The sequence below is a fragment of the Euphorbia lathyris genome, chromosome 2, assembly GCF_963576675.1.
Source record: "Euphorbia lathyris chromosome 2, ddEupLath1.1, whole genome shotgun sequence".
Classification (NCBI taxonomy): Eukaryota; Viridiplantae; Streptophyta; class Magnoliopsida; order Malpighiales; family Euphorbiaceae; genus Euphorbia; species Euphorbia lathyris.
The window spans coordinates 18376085-18390483 of record NC_088911.1 but is presented as its reverse complement, the minus strand read 5'-3'; the positions used below and the strand labels follow the sequence as shown (position 1 = coordinate 18390483).

General features: G+C 33.7%; 1 protein-coding gene and 1 pseudogene across 1 annotated transcript; both read left to right on the top strand.

Moving 5' to 3' along the window:
• Nucleotides 1-4169: 4169 nt before the first annotated feature.
• On the top strand, nt 4170-7339 carry LOC136217053 (probable receptor-like protein kinase At5g24010). Its single transcript, XM_066003637.1, has 2 exons — nt 4170-5749; nt 6781-7339. Exon 1 carries the CDS (start codon nt 4326-4328, stop codon nt 5724-5726), a length of 1401 nt encoding a protein of 466 aa, XP_065859709.1. The 5' UTR covers nt 4170-4325; the 3' UTR covers nt 5727-5749; nt 6781-7339.
• A 192-nt stretch (nt 7340-7531) lies between these two features.
• On the top strand, nt 7532-13913 carry LOC136217054 (BTB/POZ and TAZ domain-containing protein 4-like; annotated as a pseudogene).
• The last annotated feature ends 486 nt before the right edge of the window (nt 13914-14399 follow it).

Genomic DNA, 14399 nt, shown 5'->3' with positions numbered 1-14399 from the left:
TCCTAAATCATCTTATGATTTTTAGGAGACCTTCATAAGAAGCCAATTGATTTACCAATTTCATCGAGTGGAATCTCAAGGGCTACCACCCTCCATCATTCAAAGTTGGTCAATCAGAGATTATCAGAAATCACAGCCTTTTAAGTTTTACAATTTCCTCCAGAAATTATAGAGGCATATAAGAACATCATGAAAAATTTTACATATAAGAAGAGTCAAACAGTATGTAGAACTATTAAGATGACGAAATACCTTAGATATATATGTTCAGAAGACTGTAACCCGGATGTTGTTCATAAATTATTCAGATATGGATTTTTGGACAAAGTCATGACTGATGAGAGCCTCCATAGTATTTTAAAACTACCATCCATAATACCTAGATCTATTGACGAGCTCAGATTGAGATTTGGAAGAGGAATCTACTGCGTTCAAATCTTTAACGCTGCTGTGGATTTAGAAGGGAAACCCAATAATTGCTCAAATATTCAAAACTGATAAAAATACTAAGATTGATGTGGACAATTCAAACCATGAATGAGAAATCCCATGTAAATTTTAAAACTTTAAATCGTGGTTAGGAGAAAAAAGAGCGCACGGGATCCATACGATCAAGTGCAGATTAGAAGACTATATTAGAAATAGAAAAGTTGCTAGAATAGTCAGATCGAACCATAAGGACATCAAATAAATAATAACCATCAACTATTTAATGAAAATGGCTGATGAAACAAGTCATCAAATTTTAAGCGAAATACAAACGGAAATAATGGAAAGAAATATAATCATAGTTCAGAAACTTTGGTCCAATATGAAACAATATATGCACCAAGAAAATCATGTCTACTTAGAATTGAGTTCATAAGATTTGAGTCCGTAAGGCCCAAAGAAAAAGTCCATCAAAGAAAAGAGGAGGATCTGTTTGCTTAGAAAATGAAATAAAAATGTATAAGAAAAATAAGAACGAGGTGGCAATGCATAAGAAAAATAAGAATGAGGTGACAACAAGATCAACATGTGACAAGATGTGAAGATATGAAAAAACATGTTTCAAGGTAAGAAACATTAGGTGGAGACATTAGAAATGTGAATTACTATACCCAGCCTCAAATTCTCACCCCTAGCCCCGTGAAAAGATTGAAATACCCTTTAGACAATTTTTAGAATTTTCAAATTCTCTCAAACAACCTAAACTCTCTTTAATCTAATCCGGACTAATTTATCAATAAAAACATGGATCGGTAAAGGAAAGGGACCTATGATACGTATTTCCGTTTGATTTTGATGTTTTTTGGACGTTTTTTACATCAGATTTTGCTGTTATTCAAAATTGGGACATGGGGTGTGTGGAGATCACGCCGTCACCTTTGGTGCGGCGTATGAACATCACGCCGCACCACATGTGAAGGCGTGATAGCCTCAAGCCTCACCACAGGTGACGACGTGATATTCATACGCCGTCACTTGTGGTGCGGCGTGATGTTCATACGACCTCACAATCGTGACAGCGTGATGCCCATACGCCCGTGTGGTGTATGAGAATTTTTTTTTTAATTTAGTTGAATTTAATTAAATTTTTGTTATTTTTAATTTAGTTTAACTAAATTTTTGTATTGTAAATTTAATTTGTTTAAGTTTAGTTGTTGTAAATTTTATTTTGTTTAACTAAATTTTTATTTTGCTGATTTATTTTGTTAATTTTAGTTAATATTTATTCATTAACTTATACTATTGTTACGGGTTTTAATTAAAATTGTATGTTATTTACAGATTTTAATTAAAATTGTGTAGTTTGAACACGTAACAGGTATTTACGGGTTTAATTGAATAGCGGACTAATTTTTTTTCCCTCCCGACACGCGGGCGTGTGCCTATTATGCCCCACCGTGAGGTCGGGCGTGTGGCTATCACGCCTCACCGTGTGGTCGGACGTGATAGCTACACGCCCGACCACAAGGTGAGGCGTGTGGCTATCACGCCCGACCACACGGTGAGGCGTAATAGCCACACGCCCGTATGTTGGGAAGGCAAAAAAAGAGCTTTTCCACCCAAAACCAATGAAAGGACATTTTCGTCCTTTCACGGGGCTATGGATGGGAATTTATGGCTAAGTATAATAACACCCTTAGAAATTGGTGGCAAGATAGAAAGCATGCAGTGGAAAAGCAAGATAAGAAGAATTAGATAAATGTAGATTAAATTTTTGAACTTTTAACTTTTGGTAAGATGTAAGAAATGATGTAATCTTTCATTTTGTAATTTAAAATTCTCATATGGTGTCTAAATAAGAAAGAAACATTTAATATAAGACCATAGTTTATTTAAAATTCTCATTTTAACATTTATAGTTATTAAATATTTAAATTTAACTTATGTATATGATATTAGTTTGAAAATGTTAATAGTTATAGAGCAATAAAAAGATATTCTCCGAAGAACCTAAGATGCATAGGATATTGTCCATATAAGAACGTCCTTAGAGCAACTCTAATGATTGGAGGGTTGCACACCCTCCAACCATTCCACCTCACCCAATTCTAACAACTCTCTCATCAAAACAACTCTTTCAAAAATCTATTCTAATAGTTATTCACAATCACCATGTTTAATGGGTCCCATGTATCATGTAATATTTTATTTTCTTTCCTTTTAATCAATTAACTTATTTTGTAATAATAATAACATTGATAATTAATTATTAATTGAATAAAAATATCTATTAATATTTATTAATAATTAAATAAATATTTATAATTTGAATAATTTATTTAATTAGATTAAAAAAATTAAAAGCATAATATAATTTTTTTTGTCCTAATTTTAATCGGAGAATATAATATGAGGATCATATTGAAAATTACGTGAAATAGATCGAATCGAAGAACTGTAAGAATTCTAATAAGGCTAGATCTAATGGTAAATGAGCAAATTCTACGTGCTAATTAAAGTGCATATGATCAAGACTGACTGTAAGAATTATAAATATTTAGAGTCGAAATTTGAGAGTTTATATTTTCGATGTATTAAGAATTTACAATGTAAAAATAATATAATTTATTAAAAAAATAATTGATTAATTAATTATAATTGATTCATAGTTAATAATTTTAATATTTATATTGTAAGAAGCAATACTGAAACGGTGGACAAGTGGTAAAATTGTATTAAACGAAATTAAATATCACATTGGAAAAAAAAAGTTGGTCTAGATAATCTTTTATCTTTATATGTTATGTTTAATATAGTGTATTTTATCATATTTTTAGGCCACATGCTTAGTCAAAAAAGTTGTCAATAAAATGTTATGGCTCTGTTTATGCACATCACGCGTGCTTAACTCCACTCACGTCTTGCCAAATGCTTTGCGTGAAAATAAATTAGAGTGACGCGCATGTAATGTCTTTCAGGCTTCTTTAAGCTCAGCGAGTCGCCAATTCAAGCGACCTGCTAGAACTGAGAGCCTTTCAAATTTGGCCCTTTAGTGGTTAGAGGGTCTCCGACAATTTTTTAGAATTGCAAATTGGTCCCTCTTGTGTACCATTAGAGTTGCTCTTAATGGAAGGTGACAACTTGAAGCTACCAAATTGGATAGATTGTAATCAAAAGTTACCATCCATTTAGAAATTGATGTTATTTTAGAATTTCATGGGATTAAAAAATAATTTTAATTAATAACAAAGGAGTGGTATTGTTATTTGACAGTATAAAAGAAAAAGCAGAATTGATGCTTTATCACGCGCGCGTGATATTCCACCCCAAATGGTTGCATGCGTTTGATTTTCAATTCCTGTCCTTTGCGTGGGCAAATGGTCCAGTAGACATGCTCTAAGTCTCCAATAACGGCAAATTATTAGAAGCATCCGGTTCTCCATGTCAAACGGATGACCTTCCATACATATTTTGACACGTGTAATATAAACACACATATTATAAGAGGCTCCACTATTTTAATTATTACGTGAGGTCACAATACACGTGTCCAAATGTGAATTGAAATCAACCAAATGACATGAAAGATCCGTGTTTAATATAAGAACTCACAGCAGCAGCAACAACAGCAAGATAGAGATAAGAAGTAAAGGTAAAAAAGTCCTCGACATAAATTCTCAAATACTATGTAATTTCCATGTTTAAAAGGGTAGCCCACCGAGAGTGCGACCATAAACGCGTAAGTCTCCAGCTTGTCCGAACGCGTGGACACCGAAAAGCAGGTCTTCTCGATGACTCGGCCCTGTAACTAAGAAACCACAAAGGAAAGGCGCTAACAATCCCATTTTCAATCTCTGTAATCGGAACTCTCTCCTCCATCCCTCGATCCTTTACTCATGAAGATTCTGGTCTCCCTCCTCTTCCTCTCCTCCGTATTCTCCACCTACTCTTTCTCCCCCACTGATAACCACCTTATCAACTGCGGATCACCCGTCGACGCCACCGTTTACAACCGCCCTTTCGTTTCCGATGATGCCTCCTCTAATTCCAACTCGCCGCTTCTCTCTGCTAAGCGGACAATTTCACTTATCAACAGAAATCCAATCCCCAATTCGCCCTTAATCTACAACACCGCTAGGGTTTTCGAGAAACCATCCAAGTATGTCTTTGAGATTAAGAATCCAGGGACTCACATGGTACGCCTTCATTTTCACCCTTTTGCCTCTTCTAATTTAGACTTAAACCGCGCTCAATTTCATGTTCTGGTTAATGGTTTGGTCGTTTTGAACAATTTTACTGTTGCTAATTTGGCAAACCCTCTGATTAAGGAGTATCTTATCCCTGTTGATTCTGATGAGCTTGTCATTACGTTTATCCCTACTAGAAAGCATGAATTAGGGTTTGTTAATGCAATTGAAGTAATCTCTGCGCCTAAAGATTTGATTATTGATTTGGCAACTCGTTTGAATGGCAATGGAACTGAGAAATTTGATGGATTAACTAAGCATTCTCTGGAGACAATGTATAGGGTTAATGTTGGAGGTCCAAAATTGACTCCATTTAATGATTCAATTTGGAGAACTTGGATGCCTGATGATGGATTCTTTGTGTCAAATGAGTTGTCAAACACTACATATCTTGGTGGTCGAATTAAGTACCAGGATGGAGGGGCTAGTCGAGAAGTTGGTCCGGATTTTGTTTACGGTACTGCTAGAATTATCAAAAGCAACAATGCCTCTGTTCTTAATACAAACATGACATGGGAATTTCCAGTGATCAAGGGATATCAACATCTTGTTAGATTGCATTTCTGCGATATTGCTAGCATGTCTCTCGGTCTGCTGTATTTCAATGTGTATATCAATGAGCATTTGGCATATGAAGATTTCGATATCTCTTCTGCTATGTACATGCTGGCTTCTCCAATGTATATCGATTTTGTGATCAGTAGCGATAGCTCTGAGGTTGTGAGAGTGAGCATTGGACCTTCAAAATCGAGCACAGCGTATACAGTCGATGGTATTTTGAATGGGGTGGAAATCTTCAAAATGAATAATTCAATGGGTAGTCTTGATGGAAACATGTGCTCTGATATGCTATTGAGAAGTTGGTCAAGAGGGAATATTGGTGTTTTGGTTCCTTTGATTGCTGTTTTGTGTATATTATTGAGTGTATCTGCTCTTATGCACAAGAGAACAGTAGGCTCTCGGGATTCTTTCGCATGGACAAAGCTGTCGAATCATGCCCCAGAAGATGCATTGGAGCATGGCAATCAACATTTTGCTGGCAAAAAATGATGGTCCTTCCAAGATCAAACAAGGTATTTGTACTATACAAAGGTACTCATAGTGAATTGTATTATGAACTTAAAAATTTAACTCTTAAATCTCCCTAGAGAGTACATTAGTGTGTTATAGGTTGAGCATGTAAACGGAGTTTTATTTGTCGTATAGCGTTTGTTGGCATACTGTAACTAAAACTAAATTGCTATTGCCCTTTCAAGTCATATATCTCTGTTCTTATGATTGTATCTTGTTAACTTTGCCTCTGGTTTCTTGATTGCCTCAATGTGTCAAAACTGCTACGCCTCTACGTGTTTTTTCGTATTTCTTTGTTCCTTTATGTTAAAATATATGTATATTATTGTTGGAAGCTGAGATTTCACAGAGCAAGGGTGCTTGAATCTCAGCATTCTTCTTTTTTGTATTTCTTATATGTATATTATTGTTGGAAGCTGAGATTGCATCCCCTCTCCCCAGCACATAACCCCTGAAGCAGGACTCGGACTTTATTAAAAGAAAAGAGGAAGAATACAAGTGGAAAAGAAAATTAAACAAGTTTAAATTGCTCTAGCCTGCTATAATTATAAAAAATGAATGAATTGTAAAAGGAAGCTGAGCTCCACCGAATAATATTGTCAGCTGTAACTCCAAAGCACGCTAAAGTGTTTGCAACACACCTCGCAACACACCTCGCGAAACAACCACATTCATGGACATAAGATGACTTAAACAAATCAGCCAATCGTGACAGACCACCCAAGGAACAACACTAGACCGTTGGTTTATCAAATTAAGCACATAAGTGTCAAACCTTTCTTTCAAACAAGCTGAATGGCAAAGATAGCCGCTTTAAGTTTCACAATATGGGCATATGACTGAGCAATCGGAAAAGTGAAAGAGCCTCTCGGGAGGCTTACACCGTTTGCCCTTTGTTATACCGTTTGCCACTGTCACCGTTGACCAGTTTTTCTTACCTTTGACTTTCCTTTATGATCGGTTCTCTCTCCTTTAATTTTTTATTTTTATTTTCAATTAATCTCAATCCTGATTTCTCGATTCCTTTCTACAGAGCACTGGCTTTTGGAGTACTTTCAGGGACTGGATCATCGGCGTTTGATTCCTCTCTACTGACTCCACTTTCAAGGTCGCTCTCTTTCTTCTTTAATCAGTTTTATTTCTCAACTTTGCTTTGATTAACGAGTAATCCATGAGTTAATTAATTAGGTTTCGGCGTCAATGGCATTCCTGGCCTGGTTTACATTTCACCCAAGCTGGTGTTGTTGCATTTTTCAGCAATCTTTCTGATGTTGGGCTTCATGCTTCATTAATGGTGACTTCCTCATTTCCCAAATCAGACCTATGTATTGATTATCTTTATTGTCACTGTGATTAGGAGTCCTAAAATGCAACAAATGATTTTTATCGCCTTTCCATCAAATGATTTTTTCCCTTACCATTATTTTGCTAGAGTTTATTATTTCTTCTAGGATTGCGGTTAACAATTGGATTTCCTAAGATTAGGGACATCTATTTATTGGCTTTACTTTCAACATTCGCTCTAAATTAGTATTGGATACTGGTTGGTTTTCCAACAAGAGGCTATCACAACTATCGGGATTCAATGGGTACGATTATCTCTCTGCTGGGAGTTCTTATATTAAGCACTGGGTCTTCCATGTCACTCGGAAGATCCCCAATTCACATTTGGGCACGTGTATTGTGATCTTACGTAATAATTAAAATAGTGAGATCTCTTATAATATACGTGTGTCCATGTTACACGTGTCAAAATATGTATGGAATGTCCTCCATTGACATGGAGTACCGGGTGCTTCTAATAATTTGCCGTCTGCTGATGAGTTTCTATTCATTTATTCAGTTTGTTTACTCTTTTTGGATTTATCAATCGGGTCAATGGTTATTGATTTAATTGAACCAAAACTTTCTTTACATCTAATTGTTTATGATTTTTCTTTCATTATAAAAGACGAATAATATTATCTAATCAAATATCTAACACTCTTATTGTTAATATAAAAAGATAAACAAGCAGAAAAAAAAAACAAGAGTAAACAAATACCACATTAGTTTGTCTTTTCATACGTGGTTTATATTTGTTTGTTGGTTTTTGAGGTTTTCTATTTTTTCTCTCGAGATCTAGATGTTCAGTATACTTTATCTATCCAAACAAAAATATTGATTAAATTTTTATGGAACTCCTATGAATATGTAATATGTACTTAAATTTTAGTTCAAGACTCTGTTCTTAGTCGCTTAATTCCAGTTCAGTTCAGTAGCATTTAGTTTAGTCCAGTAATTTATTATTACTTATTATAATTATAATTATTTATTATAATTATTATTTTTATTATTACTATTATTAGAACCATTATTATTTTTATAAGTTTTTTATTTTAATTGTTGCTATTTTTGAAGGATTATATTATTATTTCAATTTCAGTAGAATTCGGTTCAGTTAATTTCAGTAGCATTTAGTTCAGTTCAGTTTACTTAATTTTAATAAAAAAGAACAAATCCTAACTGTTTTAAAATTATTAGACATATCTAAATTAGTAATGATGAACTTTAATAGAATTCGTTTTAACTCTTCATACATGTGCTTGGATGGGCTTCCCGTATGTAAGATTTGACCATCAAATTAGTATCCAAGTTATAGAGAACAACTAGTGAGTATAATGTGAATAATGAATTATATTACGTTAGAACATTAATGCTCACTTGGATCCTAAATGTCTAAATAAATTTGATCATTCACTGTTAGATTTAGACTTATTAAGAGGATGAGGTTTCTCTCTATTTCCCCTTAGATGGACTCGTTTATAACAGTAGTAATGAAATTTTAGTGTAATTCTTGAGAATCTACATTTATTTATTAAAATTAGTAGTTTTGAAACTCTTATAAAACTTTGGTAAATATATATTGTAAAAGTATTCGAAAATATCTATCAAAATGAAGCTTTTATGAAACCTTTGAAGAAATATCTATCAAAGTTTGTAGCAATGCAACTTTGGTAAAACTCTTTTGAAATTTTTGAGAATATCTATCAAAGTCAGCAATGTTGAGGTATATGGACCAATCCCAACAGATTCACTTTTGACCTAATATTGTTGCATGCAATAGGCAAAGGGGTACGTTCATAATAAACATAAACTGCCCAATCCTTGTAAAAGGGGAAATCACACTATCACACTATGGGTAAGGGATCCACAAGCTCTCTCTCTCTTTCTCTCTCTCCATTTGTGTTGTTGCAATTGTTGGTACTTTCATATGTATTTGTGGTAGTAGAACTGAAGAAACTATGTGTTCAAAGAGTAGTATTGCAAGGTTTTCTTACAATTAAAACGTAGTAGACATCTTCTATCTTGCATCACTATGTGATGCACCTCGTCTTAACTTCATTTGTCACTGCATGATCCTTCGAAATTTGGAGAATATTTCAGTCACCGGATGATCTAAAACCATGAAGCAGAGCTATCCTGTGCTTGAAAAACAACTTTTAGATTCTATTATTGACTAAGACACTAGGCAAAATGAGTGGATTGGAAGGAAAAAAGATGAGAAAATATATTTGGAATTATAGAGGCACTTGTATATATATGTAGAGATGGATGTAAGACAATTGGACCATATGATAGAGACTTGAGAGAAAATGAAACAACATGTAAGTATTCAACATGCAAAGGAATAGAACAACTCGTTCGACACTTGGCCGATTGCAAACTAAGAATGTCGGGTGCCTGCATCCACTATATGAGAATGTAGTAGTTATTAGAGCTACATTCTCGTCTTTGAATCAATTTCGATTTGTGTAGAGTTCCTCTTTGCAGGGATTTCAAGAACAGGTTGAGAAAGCACAACAAGAAGGATGAAATTAAGTGGAGATTACTAGTGAAGATGATGGTTAGAACAAAATGGATAAGGGGGTCACCATTTTTTTATACGTGCATGTTATAATGTGTTTGTTTCACCAAAATAATGTAATTTTAATTTTTAAAAAGTAAATATTTTAATGTGTATAAGTGAGCTATATCATAATTTGAAAACTTAAAAAGTCGTTTAATGCTACATATTAATTACTTTGGTTCAAATAATATAGCATTAACTATTTTTAAAGTTTTCAAATCATGATATAGTTCACTTGTACACAATAAATTTGCATTATTTTGGTGAAACAAATAGAATATAATTTAAAATTAAAATTACATCTTTTATATGAGATTCAATTAATAAAATCTGTTATCAAATATTACGGTAAGCAATTACTTTGATCTATGCTTGTACTCTAAGTAGAAAGAAACAATAAATTTATTGACAAAATCGTTTTTATGCAACAAATAACTTTTTATATGTGCATGTTAGCAACACATTTCTGATAAAAGAAATGGTGACCCTACTATCCATTTTGTTCTAACCATCTTCTTCGCTAGTAATCTCCACTTAATTTCATCCTTCTTGCTATGATTCCTCAACTTGTTCTTGTAATTCCTACAAAGAGGAACTCTGTAGAACTCAGAATCGATGCAAAGACGAGAACGTAACTCTAATAGCTGCCACATTCTCTTGCGATGGATGTAGCCACCGAGTATTCTTAGTTTGCAACCGGCCAAGTGTCGGACGAGCTGAACAATTCCCTTACATGTTGTTTCATTTTCTCTCAAGTCTCTATAGTATGGTCCGATTGTCTTACGTCCATCTTTACGTATATAAACAAGTGCCTCAATTTCTTCATATAATTTTAAATATATATTCTCCTCTTTTTCCCTTCTAATCCATCCCTTTCCCCTAGTGTCTTCATCAATAATAGAATCTAGAAGTTGTTTTTCAAGTATAGGATGGCCTTGCTTTATGGATTTCCATCCTTCGGTGACCGAAATATCCTCCAAGTTTCGAAGGACCATGCGGTGACAAATGAAGCTAAGACGAGGTGCATCACATAGTAATGCAAGCTGGAAGATGTCTACTATGTTTTCAATTGTAAGAAAACCTTTTAGTACTAAGCTTTGAACACATGGTTTCTTTAGCTCTACTACCAGAAATACACGTGAAAGTATCAATAATTGCAACAACACAAATATAACCTCATTATAACTCTTTGAAATAGCTATCAAACTTTGTAGTGATGAAACTTTTCGTAAAACTCCTTTGCAATTCTTGAGAATTTCTATCAAAATTAGTAATGATGAGGTATGTGGACCAAACCCAGTAGGTCCACCTCCCAATATTGTTGCACCCAATGGGCAAAAGGATACACCCGTAATAAAGGCAAACTGCCCAACCCTATAAATGAGGAAGTCACACTGTGTGTAAGGAATCTAGAAGCTTTCTCTTTCTCTCTCTTCATTTGGCCCCCAAATCTATCGAACTGCTTAAAGACCTTTTTTTTTGTCTCTTTTTGCGGCTGTTGCCAAGGTTAGCAGAATGAGCTCATATCTAAACTATTTGCAACAAAGGCCAATCGAGCCTCTCAAAAACTTTATGTCCTATTTTCATCACCTGGCCTCCCAAGTCAAGTGCCTCAAAATAGAAGTAGCCTATGATGCTTTGAAAAAAGGAACATCTTACGAGCCCTTGAAGCATAAATGTTTCCCCAATACGAAGTATTGATACAAAGCTTTAGTGAAACTTTTTGTGGAACTCTTGAGAATGTCTCTATCTATCAAAATGAAGTATTGATACGAAGCTTTAGCGAAACTTCTGTAAGAATCTTTAAACTCTTGGGAATATCTATCAAGATTAGTAGCAGTGGCAGAGCGAATAATCAATACTTGGGGGGCTATTTTTAATCCTGCTATTAAGAGTCGTTTTTCAAAGTCTCGCTCGTAATGGCTAGGCATTTTTTTTTTGCCTTCGGTACGCTGAAACTTTGTCATTTTGGTGTATTGGCTAAAAAGTATAACATTTTCACACTTTTTATTTTATTTTTAGTTATAAATCTTTTATAATTTTTATAAATTAAAATTTAATTCAGAAATTAAGTTATTTGAGTTGCAAAACTAAGAAATTATTTTTTTTAATGGAAAAGAGATATAATAAATTCTTAAAAAAAAAAAAGTTCAAAATATTATGCAAATGAACAACAAAGTTTCTACTAGTAGAACTGCTCTCGAATAAGAAGAAGAATCGTCGCTTCCTCCTCCACCTGCTTTTCTTCTCTTCTCTTCCCATGTTTTATCAAAATCTCGTAAGAAGCTTTAAACCTTCCAATTTTATTGATCTACTTTGAGGAGGACTCCTCCCATCGGGTTTGGTTTCTTGTATTCTCTTTTTAGTCGATGTTTATATATTTTATCGGATCTCTTTATCGTTTGAATTGTATGCTTTATTATTCTGTTACTTATACATTTTTTGGATTTAGCAAGAACGGTAACGATTTATTTTATCCATGGATCAATTAATCTACGTGGTTGCAACAAAATAAAAGACTTAGATCCTATATTCAGAAGAACCTAAATGATGAAGATTCGATTGCAAGTGTTTTTCGATTGCAGAACCTAATGGTATATATACTCTTGTTAGTTTAGGGATGTCAAAACACAATTTTTAAGAGATATGAAATTATTTTGCTTCTTTGATGGTGTTGGGGGCTAATTAATTTTTTTGCGTTTTAGCATGGGTTATAATTTTTACTCTACAGTTATTTTATTTTATTTTAATTAAATTTATTTTGCAATAAAATAAAAATGTGATAAAAAATAATAATAATATCAAAAGATTATTATAAAAAGAAAACAGAAATAAAAAGAAAAGAAAAAGAAATAATAAAAATCAGGGGCAAATTTGCACCATTTTTCAGTAACTTCGACAATAAAAACGGATCCCGAAAAAGCAAGATATCAGACAATTATTATTTTTTTCAGAAAGTTCGGGATGTTAGCTTTCCGGAATGTCAAAAACGGAGCTAAAACGAAGCCGGTAGAATTTTTCAAAGAGAAGCAGTGCTGTAAAACGGGTTTGAATATGTCTACCTATTTGAGGAACGTATTTCACGGCATTACCTCCATTTTTCCAACTCACAACTCAACCATTTTCTTTCTTCAACTTATGGGAAGGTAATGGGATCATGGGTGAGAAGTTTAAGGGCCACTAACATGAGATTTGTTACTCAAAATCCTATAAATAGAGCTCAACTCTTTCATTCCAATCTCCACTAAAAAATCAATCAAACACAGACAACTCAATTTTTCTCTCAAATTCTCTGTCAAAATCGGCCCTTTTATCAATCCTTAGGTTCGTAGAAATCGTTCTTTAGCATCTAATTAGTCTAAACAATGTCTCAATTCCTAGAATTAGTTCTTTAATCTTTCGTTCTTCAGAAAAGCTTCCAATCGTCAGAAACTTCAAATCCGAAATTCTCTTTGTTTAATCAACCAATTCTCAAATCGTTTTTTGCAATCTCTTAGTTAAGTCAGTAAAATCGTTACCCAATCCTCGGTTCAAGCTTTCTTAGTCTAAATTAAATTCCACCATTGTTATATTCTTCAAAGCTTCGAGCATTTTCCGTGAAACCAAGATCACCGAAACCCCATTTTCGAGTCATTCTTAGTTTACACACCTATTCCAATTCATGTTTAGAAACTTTTTATTGATCTCAATCAATTAAAAAGACCCAGATCATTTTAGCCCAAATTAATTTTAATCTCTTTATTGACATCAATTCTTGAATTCTCAATTTTTATTTCGTAAAAAACGACATCCTATAGCCTTCTTAATCGCCCCTAAAGTACCATCCACGAAACAGAATCAAGCTTTTGGTTTTTCAACCATCAAACAATTATTCTGTCACCCAATTTTCAATAATTTATTCCGACTCATTTACTCGATCTTTTTCTGAAATTCCAGTTCTAAACCCTTCCTTCGCACACTAACTTTAAATACTAGGCTTCGTTTAGCTATAATCCGACCTCTATAGCTCCTGAAATTGAGCCCGAAAGTCCCACGAAATCACTGTTTTTGTTCCACAAAGTGCTGCTGATTTATTAGCTTGGTGATAAATTTTTGCTTAAGTCCTTCAACTCTCCGAACTGTTCTGAATTCACCTAGAATTACCCGGACAACGCAACAACCCCTGAGCCGATTTTCCGGAGTTCGAGTCCTTAATTTCACGCATCCCAACGACATCAAAGAGATTGGTTTAATTTTATTTCATCCAGTACATATTTGTTTTTCATGACTTATTTACATTTCTAGCTTTAAAGTTATTATTTCTTTTTAAGTTGTAATTTTCATGCTTTATTATTATTTGTAACACAAAAAACATTGAAAAACATTTATAAAATCAATAAAAATATAAAAGAAAATTAAAAAAAGTTATATTTTTGTGTCATTTTATTACTTTATTTTTGGTACTTATATTTAAAAATTGTTTTTCTGACCGACCTGTCAAGTAACGTCGGGGCCCAAGACCGTTGTTTTTATTTTCAGTCCTTGTAACGGTCGTCAATCGCTTTTCGTTTAGAATTCAAGTAATTTAGGCGCATTTTATTTATTTACTTTATCCAATTACCATTTTACCCTTTTGAGAACTAGCTTCTCTAGCACGCCCGTATTTTTTTTTACCATTTTTTTTACCAATTACCATTTTACCCTTTTGAGAACTAGCTTCTCTAGCAAACGCGTATCAAGATTGAAAATTGGGATATTTCAAAAATATCGCCAACAACTGATGG